Raw genomic sequence first — 12,319 nt, forward strand, 5'->3', positions numbered from 1 at the left:
ATAAGACATTTGGGCTGTTACCAAATAAATGAAATCAGTATCAACAAAATGAATCTTTGCCCTGCAGAGGAAACACAGAAGCTGCATCTGAAGTGGAATAGATGTATTTACCCTCTGTTAATGCAGCTCTGAGGGACATGGAATACTTTAACCTGCAGTTACAAATTAATAAATGAAGTTTTGATTTATAAAACGCTGAATACTGATATTTGAAATTTAAAAAAATAAATAAAAATACTGTAAATATGAGATTAAAACCACCAGTAGGTGGCATCAAGTCAGTGTTAATAAGTGATGCATTGCGACTGAACCGAATCGTTTAAACGGTTGATTCATTCAGGAACAAAACACCGTCATGTTGCTCAGAGATGCAGAACAGTGCTGTATCTGTGTTTGGAATTATTTTTGTTGAATCATTTCCCCTTTCTCAAATCGAGCCGATCTCAGATGCCTGTCAGTAAGAAAGGTTTTTAGACCTTTTTTACGGTCACTATTGTGACCGGTGGGATTAGCCAAATCTGAGACTGAAGTATTTTGTAATTGTGGCCATGTATCTAATTAAACTCTTACCTCAAAATGTAGGAAGGAGTGCTCATGAAACAGTATTCTGAAACAGAGAAACAAGAGTGTCACCCATAAAACTCAACACCACACTCACAACTCATTTAAATGTAACTTTCATTGCAAAAATTGATTACACTGGGAAAAAACTTTTTCTACTGTAAACATCTCACATTAGAGACAATCTGCTCTATAGTGAAATGCAGTCTCTGTTCGAAAGCTTAAATATTAACATGTCATTGATATTGTAAAAATAAGCAGAGCCATTGAATTGCAAACAATCCCATAGACTTCCATAGGAATTGAAGAATGCAGGAATAGTGCTTGTTGTGGGTCAACCAATAGTTCCAAACACTAAATAATCCCAGCACTAAAGCACACTCACTGGTCAATTTTTATTTAGTTCCATAAAATATCTTCTAAATTACTGAACTAAAATAGTAAATTGTAAGTTGTTTGGGCACTTCTGATCACCAAGCAGTATGATATACATGGCTATAAGGAATACCTGAGCGTTAAACACAAGAAAAACATCTCTCCTCTCTCCATCACTCCCCAAAATAAAATGCCATGTCGTCAAAGTAGTAAATAATGCGTCACATCATGCAACTAATATTTACCAAATATGCTGCAAATATAGTGAAGCAGCTGCCTATCCTACTTAAACTGATTCAAACAGAATAGATGTGTTCGGCCTGAAGCAGCGCGGGAGCTCTAGCTCTCACGGTAACATGACATACACTGATCCGCAGCGCTGCTTCAGGCCGAACACATCTGTTTTCAATGGAGGTCTATGGGGTGGTTGCTAGGGTGCTGTAAGTGGTTGCTAGGGTGTGGTTATGAAGATCATAGGTCATTACTTATTGGTTACTTAAAAGATGAGTTAAATGAGTGTGTGTGAGTTACAGAGAGAGAAGGGCCTGTTTGTGTGTGTGTGTGTGTGTGTGTGTGTGTGTGTGTGTGAGAAAGTGACAGTTGAAATTTATTTGTATAGCGCTTTTTACGATACAAATCGTTGCAAAGCAGCTCTACAGGAAATTAGGTTTCCACAATATATGCATATATTGCAGAACCTTAATATGTTTAACTTATGGCAAAATTTGTTAATTCTGTATGTTTTCTGAGCGTTGGCATCCTCTGAGGGGTTGGCATCATCTTTCCTCAGGTGTTCAGTCATCTCAGATCATTTAAGGGTTGGATCCAGACTGAAGCTTCTGTCATTCCTAGTTACCACGGGATAATCAACAGAGAAACAAATAGAGACATAATTAGCGTAGCTGCTGTTCCATTTCAGCAGAAATGATTTGTTAAACCCAAGCTAAAGAATAATAATAATGTACATTTGATCAGATATAACTGCAGTACAAGATTATAAGATGCATTATGTGAATGCTTGGCTAAAGAGATGTGTCTTTAATCTAGATTTAAACAGAGAGAGTGTGTCTGAACCCCGAATGTTATCAGGAAGGCTATTCCAGAGTTTGGGAGCCAAATGTGAAAAAGCTCTACCTCCTTTAGTGGACTTTGCTATCCTAGGTACTACCAAAAGTCCAGAGTTTTGCGACCTTAGAGAGCGGGTTGGATTGTAGCGTGGTAGAAGACAAGTTAGGTACGCAGGAGCTAAACCATTTAGGGCCTTATAGGCAAGTAATAATATTTTGTAAATGATACGGAACTGAATAGGTAGCCAGTGCAGAGACTGTAAAATTGGGGTAATATGATCATATTTTCTTGATCTGGTAAGAACTCTAGCCGCTGCATTTTGGACTATCTGTAGCTTATTTATTGAAGATGCAGGACAACCAGCTAGCAGTGCATTACAATAGTCCAGTCTAGAGGTCATGAATGCATCAACTAGCTTTTCTGCATCAGAAACAGGGAGCATGCTTCGAAGCTTGGCAATGTTTCTAAGCTGGAAGAATGCTGTTTTTGTAACATGGGAAATATGATTTTCAAAGGACAAGTTGCTGTCTAATATAACACCCAGATTTTTGACTTTAGAGGACGTGACAGTGCATCCGTCTAGTTGTAGATTATAATCCAAGAGATTCTGTGTACTGTTTTTTGGTCCAATAAGTAATATCTCTGTCTTATCTGAATTTAATAGGAGGAAATTATTGGTCATCCAATCTTTTACATTTTTTACACAATCTATTAGCTTAGATAGTTGAGAAGTTTCATCTGGTCTTGTTGAGATATATAGTTGAGTATCATCAGCATAACAATGAAAATTAATCCCGTATTTTCTAATAATATTACCAAGGGGCAACATGTATATTTAAAATAGCAGAGGACCTAGGACAGATCCTTGTGGTACTCCATACTTTACTGGTGATAATTGAGATGACTCTCCATTTAAATGAACAAAGTGGTAGCGATCGGACAGGTAGGATCTAAACCATCTTAAAGCTTGCCCTTGAATACCAATATAGTTTTGTAATCGATCTATGAGTATATCATGGTCTATAGTGTCAAACGCAGCACTAAGATCAAGTAATACTAGCAATGAGATGCAGCCTTGATCTGAAGCAAGTAGTAAGTCATTCGTAATTTTAACAAGTGCAGTTTCTGTGCTATGGTGAGGCCTGAAACCTGACTGAAATTCTTCATAGAGATCATTTTTTTGCAAGAAGGAGCACAATTGAGCAGACACAACTTTTTCTAAAATTTTTGACATAAATGGAAGATTTGAAATGGGTCTGTAATTTGCCAGTTCATTAGAATCTAGTTGTGGTTTCTTAATAAGAGGCTTAATAACCGCCAGCTTGAATGGTTTTGGGACGTGACCTAAAGATAACGAGTTAATAATATTGAGAAGCGGTTCTTCTGCTACAGGTAACAACTCTTTCAGTAATTTAGTAGGTACAGGATCTAATAAACACGTTGTTGGTTTAGATGCACTGATAAGTTTATTTAGCTCTTCCTGTCTTATAGTTGTAAAGCACGGCAGTTTTTCTTTGGGTGCGATGAATGAAGCTGAAATACTAGACGCAGTAGAATATACATTTGATATTGTATTTCTGATGTTATCTATTTTATCAGTAAAGAAATTCATAAAGTCATTACTATTAAACTGTGAGGGAATGTTTAGATCGGGTGGCGTCTGTTTATTTGTTAATCTAGCCACTGTGCTAAATAAGAACCTTGGATTGTTTTGGTTATTATCTATGAGTTTGCGGATATGCTCTACCCTGGCATCTTTTAGAGCCTGTCTATAGCTGGACATACTGTTTTTCCACGCAATTCTAAAAACTTCTAATTTAGTTTTTCTCCATTTGCGCTCAAGATTACGAGTTTCCTTCTTGAGAGAATGGGTATAACTGTTGTACCATGGCGCAGTAGGTTTTTCTCTAACCTTTTTCAATTTGAGGGGGCAACAGCTTCTAATGTATTAGAGAAGATAGTGCCCATGTTGCAGGGCCGGCCCAAGCCTCTATGGGGCCCTAAGCAGAATTTTATTTGGGGGCCCCTTGGTGCCGCCAATATGACTGGTTATTGTCAAAGCTTGATTATTCACACACTATAAATCTAACACACCCATTATCAGTGTTTGTTGTAGCTGTGTTGCTTAGGGGGCAGTTGTGGCCTAATGGATAGAGAGTTGGCCTTATAACCTGAAGGTTGTGGGTTTGAGTCTCGGGTCCAGCAGGGATTGTAGGGGGTGAGAGTGAATACGAACACCCTCTCCACCTTCAATACCACGACTGAGGTGCCCTTGAGCAAGACACCGGACCCCCAACTGCTCCCCGGGCGCCGCAGCATAAATGCCCACTGCTCCGGGTTCACTACTGTGTGTACACTTGGATGGGTTAAATGCAGAGCACAAATTCTGAGTATGGGTCACCATACTTGGCCACACACCACTTCCCTTTCCTTTTACATCATACTGCATGTTTTTACCCTTCTGTGATTTATAATTGTAATAGTTGCAAACTTACAACAGTGGTCAAGTGTTAATTTTCACTTTAACATTCAAAGTCTTAGGTCAAAGTTTCACAGACAGACTAAACCAGGATTAAACCATAGTTCAATTAGGACATTTAAGTGATGTTTATAAACATGCCTTAGAAAAAAAACCATTACTGGTGTTCATCATAAAACAAAACAAAAGCACTGACATGTTTTAAGATCAGTCAGTGCAAGTTTCTTTCAGTTGAAATAGCTCATATTTACATTTTAGTCTAGGACTGGGTTTAAGCCTTGTCTGTGAAACAAGAAACCGGGGGTAAAGTATTAAGTGGCATACTTAATGTGCTGAAAAGTAGCTAAATAAACCAGCAGACAATGCATTTACAGAACAGAATGTTATTTTAACAACATAAATATTAATCGAAGTTGTACTTTTATTACAAGTCATACTTTTTATAATAAATATTAATCACAACAGAGAGCATCTGTAAATATAAAACAACAGCTCTTAATTTATATCTAGCTAATTGAGGCATAATGATATTGGAATATAATAGCAAAGACGCAAAATGTAGGCTGAGGTAAATAATGTTAAGCTGTTATCAGTTTATGAAACAGAAGCTTATTGTTATTACAAAAATATATACCCAGGAAAGTTATGGCAATTTTTACTGATCTGACCAGGGGTGCATTTCCCAAAAGCAACTATGTTCGCAAGTTCTGTCGTTACAAATAGAGTTCAGTGGAAATAACGACCACAGTTGGCTAACAATGGTTTTGAGAAACGCACCTCTGATTTGTGCCACAAATTTGTGCCATGTTTAATTTACGTTATGTTAATCCGACAGATCCACACGGCGGCGTCCGGCTCATAGGTTATTATCAACATGCTCATTATTGTACCTGCATGACACGTCGCTATGGAAATAATAAAAAAATATATGTATAGAATATTTAATTATTTAATATTTCACTTTTGTATAATTACCACTGTCCATTGACATATATCACGAATATAAGATAAAATAAAATAAACGGTCATTTCATCTAGACTACTCATGGGGGCCCTCTGGTGGCCACGGGGCCCTAAGCAGCCGCTTAGTTCGCTTATGCCTTGGGCCGGCTCTGCCATGTTGCTAGTCATTTCGTCTAGTTCATGCGTATTTATGGGTACACAGAGCAGTTGAGATAAATCAGGCAGGTTATTTGTGAATCTGTCTTTGGTGGCTGGAACAATAGTTCTGCCCGGACGATAACGCGGAGCCATATAACTAATATCAGTAATAGGCAGCATGCACGATACAAGGAAATGATCAGTAACATCATCACTTTGAGGTACGATATCTATATCAGTAAGATCAAGTCCATGCGATATAATTAAATCTAGCGTATGATTAAAACGATGAGTGGGCCCGGTGACGTTTTGCTTGACTCCAAAAGAGTTTATTAGGTCAGTAAACGCAAGTCCTAACGCATCATTTGTATTATCAACGTGAATGTTAAAATCTCCGACAATTAGCAGTTTATCAACATTAACTAGTAGATCTGAGAGGAAATCTGCTAATTCTTTTAGGAAATCTGTATATGGCCCTGGCGGTCTATACACAGTAGCCAGAGCAAGAGATAGGAGAGATTTCTTTTGCATATCTAACAGTGTAACATTAAGCAGAAGTATTTAGAATGAGTTAAACCTCCTGTATCCTGTTTTCTGAGTAACATTGAGAATATCACTATATATTGTTGCCACACCGCCGCCACGACCAGTCTGACGGGGCTCATGTTTATAACAGTAGCTTGGTGGAGTAGACTCATTTAGACCAAAATATTCATGATCTAATGTGCGAGTGATCTAATGTTTAGGAGCCCAAGCTTTAAAAAATGTTTTTGTTCATTTATTTTGCGTTTTTCTGGTTTAATCACGATCAGATTTTTCTTCTAGATCCTGCATTAAATTTATATTTTGACCTCCCGGGGAACAGACACAGTCTGTATAGATTGCACAACGCAAGTACTTATGTCTTTTAAGTGGGTAGAACAAAAGTCATCATAACAGTTATTTGAGAATTGGCTCAAATGGAGCGTAGATGGAGCGTAGCGTCCTGGAGATGTTGTCCGACAGGAGTTCCTTGTGCTTCATAGGCCAAGGTGATGGCATCCACTAACCAGTGGGCCATGCTCTGCTTGGAGACAGCCTTCCCATTCTGCTGTCCTCCGTAACAGACAAAGAGCTGTTCTGAGGTCCTGAAGCTCTGACTTCTATCCACGTACTGTTGCAGTGCGCGTACAGGACAGAGCAAAGCTAGGGCTGGGTCTGCCTCCTCCAGGGGCAGCGCTTGTAGGTTTACTACCTGGTCCCTGAAGGGAGTGGTAGGAACCTTGGGCACATAACCGGGCCACAGCCTGTGTTGCACTGACATCTAGATTAAAGACACATTTCTTTAACATAGTTTCGCATAACTCACTAATACGCTTCTATTATTCAAATCCGTTAAAGGATTTTTAGGCTGCATTAATTAAATCAACCAGAACCGGGAACACCCCCCCATAACACATGTACTTGTTACATTGTAAAAGAATGGCATCTACATTATTTGTCTATTTCTTCCTTATTCTGTTTCTCAGTCCGTGTCTTGATCAGATGGTGGATCGGCGTCGGGAGATGATGTTTATGGCCCTGATCGTCGGCGGAGGCCAGACACCTGGATGAGCCCCGGGGACATATATCCCCAGTGAAGACCTCGACCAAAAATACAATAAAACTAAAAAATAAAACAAAATACCTAATTACTCCAAGCACTACTCAGACCTTCTTAACAAACTATATAAATAGCAACTTAAACAGCACACACTCTTTTTGCTGCTGTTGAGAGACAAAGAATACAGAAAAACCATGGGAGAGGGGAATAAAACTATTTTAAAAAACACACAGCAGGACATAATATACCTCATTTGGCGTTTTTACTTTTATCCTTTATTTGGTCTTCCATTAAAATAATCAAACTCAAAGATTTTCTCTAACTTTTTATTTATGCAAGGCTTTGTTTCTAAGTATAACTAGCTTAATCAGCCTAGCTTTTATCCAGCTCTATTGTACAACTCGCATGAAGCTAAAACAAGACAGCAAACTAATTGTAAATGTCATTTTATATCTACTTAATTTCATAAAATGAATAAAGATTCAAATGAATGTCAAAATTATTTATGTAATAACTACATATGTATTAAAAATCTACCACAAAATCTACTACTAAGATATGTACATTGCATGTAGCTTATTATTTGCATTAAAACAGGACATCAATACAATAAGCAACAAGGTACATACAATTTAGAAACAGAACAGCTGATGTTCTCCTTTTTTTTTACTATTACAGTAATGCTATTTTTCACTGCAGTTGCACAGATTATAATGTGTTGATATTTATTGATATTACTATATCAACATGTTTGGTAATGTTTTTGGAATGGTAAACAAAAGTGTAATTTCTGAATGGTTTCTGTAATGCCACAGCATCCATGGCTCATCTAATGTCGGCAGGTCGGAGCTGTCGTTCTCCTTCAGCCAAAAAGATCTGCATCGCCCTGTACATCAGGTGAGCCCCTAACTCCCGTTTCCTCCGCACAGGCCAAGTTGACACCACACCATAGTAGTCTCCTCTTTTCTGGTTTGTGAGCATCTTCAGCCCTATTAATAGATCAACAGGTGAACAGACATTAAGATGGAAATTTGTGCGGCAAAGAATGTTTATAACTATCCAAGCAGCCCAGCTGAGCGTCTCTTTACCGATGGCATCCACCATACAGGCCTCACGTGTGTAGGCTTCCACAGCAATGACATTTTGGAAACAGTGCAGGGATATCACTCCGTGTCCAGCATTCCAGACCTGCAGGATGTGCTGCACCTTTGAGCAGAGTTTCTGGAGACATAAAGAGAAAAATACCATGACTGCATTTATTATTTACATCATATTAAAAAGCATGAGTGACAGTGAGATGCAAGGATTATATTCTTTACTCCACTTCTAAATAACGAAGGAACTGCATATTTTCCTGAAACGTAGTGAAGACAACTCGCTCGCAATAACGATCAAATTAATCTTTTGATTAGATTGTTTTCTAAGCACCACTGGATGATTCTTATGCCGTTCCAGACCCATACGACTCTTGCTCATCTTCAAAACAAATTAAAATATTTAAAAGAAACCTTCTGTCCCTTCACTGAAAGTTAATTCTACAGGGATTCTCACAATTCAAAAAGTTCATAAAAACATTGGAAAAGTATGAATCAAGCAGTTTGCAACACCTGATCTCTTTAAAGCTGTTACTCAGAGGTTCAACAGATTTTATACATGTACTGATTAATATACTCTTCACAACACAAATGATCTTTGAATCCTAATTTATTCTTCCCACAAGTGTATATATAGAGGTGCAAAAACCCAAGTCAATTAAATGTTCTTTAACGGAGTCAATGAGGGGAAATAAACTTCAATGATGAGTCGAAGTACGAGAATAGATGAGAGATGAGACGATGTTTTCAGATATTTGAGTGTGATGCAATGTTATTAATCCTATAAACCCACAGCGTCGTTGGCGTTCGGCGTGTCGCTGTCCTGTGTGCCGCATTGGATGAACCCACACGCGCTACTTTCACTACCCGCCTGGAACGTCGTTGTAGATAATATACCTCGTCTCCAGAGGTGATTTAAGATGCATCCGATCAATGGCACATGAAGAAAGGAATCATTTGAAGAACAGACAGGTGTAGACAGACAATTAAAGTCCTTACTAAAAAGAAAGCAAATGGCTGACATCAATAACTTCATAATACAGACATGTTGTCAGGTAAACAAAAATCAAACCATTCTCACAGCTGAGCTCAAGGACTTTCAAAGAGCAAACTGGTAGCACGAGTTCAACCAAATGGCTTCCCTCTACCAAACGAACTGACTTACTCTATTGTGATGGAGCTTATATGCCCGGTTACCACCAGGCAATAGAGCCCTCAAGCTGCTCCTAGAGGTACTACCTGTGACCCAAATACATCACACTATGAAATCAACAAAAATAGAGGAACGAAAGTTAAATAAAACCAAGTAATGTTTTGTCCGTTACAAGTTTAACAGAGTGCTTCAAATATAAATTCAATATTTTATTATTTTCTATTTTCTTTACACTATTTTGGCCATTTTTAGATACATCCTTCATAGAGACAGAACACAAATTTGTTAATGATTTGTGAAAAAAAATGCCATGTAGTATTGCCAAATATTTTTTATTCAGTAATGTTGCAGTAATTGGTACAGTTAGTAATAAGATTTACATCATTAAAACTGACTGTTATTAAATAATAATCTGATATTAAATAACAAATGCTGTTGTGAAAATGCAAACTGTAGGGTGTCCAGTGTGGCGTAGAGCCCTGTTTTCTTAAAGGGGTCCTATTATGCTTTTTCACTTTTTGAATTTTAGTCAGTGTGTAGTGTGGTATGTTTGAACTAGTGCTGTCAATCAAGTAAAAAATATTAACTCATTAATCGCACATTTTTCTGAAATTAATCTCAATTAATCATGATTAATCCCACCTAATATTAAAGTTTTTAAATATACTTTTATATTGCAATTTCACGTTCAATCTTCAAATTAATGTACAAACACCATAAAGACAGTCTATTTTTTAATATTTGCTTAATGGCATCTTTTTTGAAGGCCAGTATCACTGATACCAATACTGATTTCTCTATAAAATCCTTAAAAATAAAGTATTTTCTGACCCACTTCAGGTCTTAAAGTCTCTATTAATGAACTGACGAGTTGAATCAGGTGTGTTAGATGAGGGAGACAGTGATGGGATGCTCCAGTTTTGAGTTTTGAAAACCATTTCAGAAACATGTTCTTAAATATGACTCGTATAAAATATATTACATGCATGCAGTTTTAAGGCAGCTTTAAATCGCCTTGTTGGTAACTTCATGACTTAAACTACGTGCATGCAATGTCGTGGTCAGTTATTTTGTGCTTTGATATGAAATGATACAGGCTACAGCACACGCTGGCGCTAGCGAAGATCACGCGCTAGGAGCACAGTACTGTTTCCGTGCTCGTTTGACTCGCGCCTGCCGCTGAAGCCTGCCCATTTGATGTAAACGTAAATACGTTCTGTGACTGAATAAATGCACTTGTTGACAGAAGCAGCAGTTGTGAGTGGGGTGGCCAACCCTAGGCTCGGCCCCTGCGTTAATGGCATTAAATATTTTTAACGCATTAAACTGAAAAATTAATCACCTGTGTTTATGCGCTAATTTGGACATAAAAAATATCAACAAAGTTACAAATCTCAAAGTCCACTCCAAAGGAGATATTTCGTTTTTAAACTTTTCAAAAACTACAACGAACGGCTCGTTTGGACTACACCGTTGTTTTCCGGGTTTTGTGAGGTCACAAAGCAGCCCATTAGAATATCATTAAAATAAATTCTGCCTACGGAAATTTGAATGGTTGGGGGGGGGGGGGGGGGGGTGGAGAGGGGCGAGGTTGTGGTTAGAATGCTTGGTAGAGTGCATCAGACAAGACGACGACGAAAAAGAAGTGCTGCTGTAGCGTCAAGTTTTCACCACGTCAAAGAAACACAGTTTTTTTTCATCCCCCTGCCTTTTTAATTTTCTTGCAGCAGATGTTTTCTAACTCACTGGACATTTTAACGCAGTTATTACACATGCACCTGAATGAAACTAAGATGGCGCCACAGATGGCAGCTACTGTGCTTTGCTCTTCAGTGTTTGTACTGCTTTTGTTTGTTTTTCCAGTTTTTTGTTTCTCAAATACGATCAGTTTTATCAGGGATGATCTGCTGAACATTCGGCAGAACACACTACAAAATCTTTTACCGGATTTTGACTATTTATTCTGACGTTTTTCTGGACCTTGTAGTTGGCGGAGCCGTAGCTCTGGTCAAACGCTTCAGGAGGATGCGCAGATGGGGGAAGCGACCTGGCGCGCTTGTGAAGCTCAGACAGTGCGGATTTCGAATGCAGTTGCCAAGCATACATCTGGCGAATCTCCGCTCTACTCAACAAAACGGACAAACTCTTTCTGCTCTCTCGGACAAACAAGGATTTTTCTGACTTTGCTGGTCTGTGTTTCACAGAAACCTGGCTGAATGGCAACATACTGGACAGCGTGCTCCATCTGGCTAACTTCCAGCTGATCAGAGCAGATCGGGACGTGGCATCAACGGGAAAATCGCGCGGTAGTGGGCCGTGCTTTCACATCAATGAGAGGTGATGTTCAGATCTAGAAAGGCTCTTCATTAACTGCAAGCCGTTCTATTCGCCGCAGGAGTTCTGCTCGTTCATTCTCGTGAGTGTTTACATTCCACCGCAAGCGCACGTGAGCACAGCTTTACAGAAACTCGCTGATATGATCACAGACACATATCAACAACACCCAGACTCTGCTTTAATCATTCTCTGGGACTTTAATAAAGCAAATCTCTCCCGCAAACTGCCAAAATACAGACAGCACATCACAGACCAGGGACTTATGTGAGGATCCTGTTTGTGGACTTCAGCTCCGCTTTTAACACCATCATCACAGACACCCTTTAGAATAAACTAACCCAGCTCTCCATCCCTACCTCCATCTGTCAGTGGATCAACAGCTTCCTGACAGACAGACAGCAGTTAGTAAAGCTTGGTAAATTCACATCCAGCACTCGAACCATCAGCACTGGAGCTCCTCAGGGCTGCGTACTCTCCCCACTGCTCTTCTCCCTCTACACCAACGACTGCACATCTAAAGAGCCCTCTGTCAAGCTCCTGAAGTTCGCAGACGACACCACACTGATCGG

The 12,319-nt window shown here is 38.9% G+C and overlaps 1 protein-coding gene across 1 annotated transcript in view; it reads right to left on the minus strand.

Moving 5' to 3' along the window:
- Positions 1-7,653: 7,653 nt before the first annotated feature.
- The window catches only part of LOC306885348 (uncharacterized protein), a 34,704-nt gene continuing 30,038 nt past the window's right edge, over positions 7,654-12,319 (minus strand). The window contains exons 8-9 of the mRNA XM_079441798.1: positions 8,255-8,387; positions 7,654-8,155 (exon numbers count right to left, since the gene is read on the minus strand). Of these exons, the coding sequence (XP_079297924.1) occupies positions 7,992-8,155; positions 8,255-8,387 (297 nt within the window). The 3' untranslated portion in view covers positions 7,654-7,991. The remainder of the gene's footprint in view (positions 8,156-8,254; positions 8,388-12,319) is intronic.

Source organism: Barbus barbus, assembly GCF_936440315.1.
Source record: "Barbus barbus genome assembly, chromosome: 19".
Classification (NCBI taxonomy): Eukaryota; Metazoa; Chordata; class Actinopteri; order Cypriniformes; family Cyprinidae; genus Barbus; species Barbus barbus.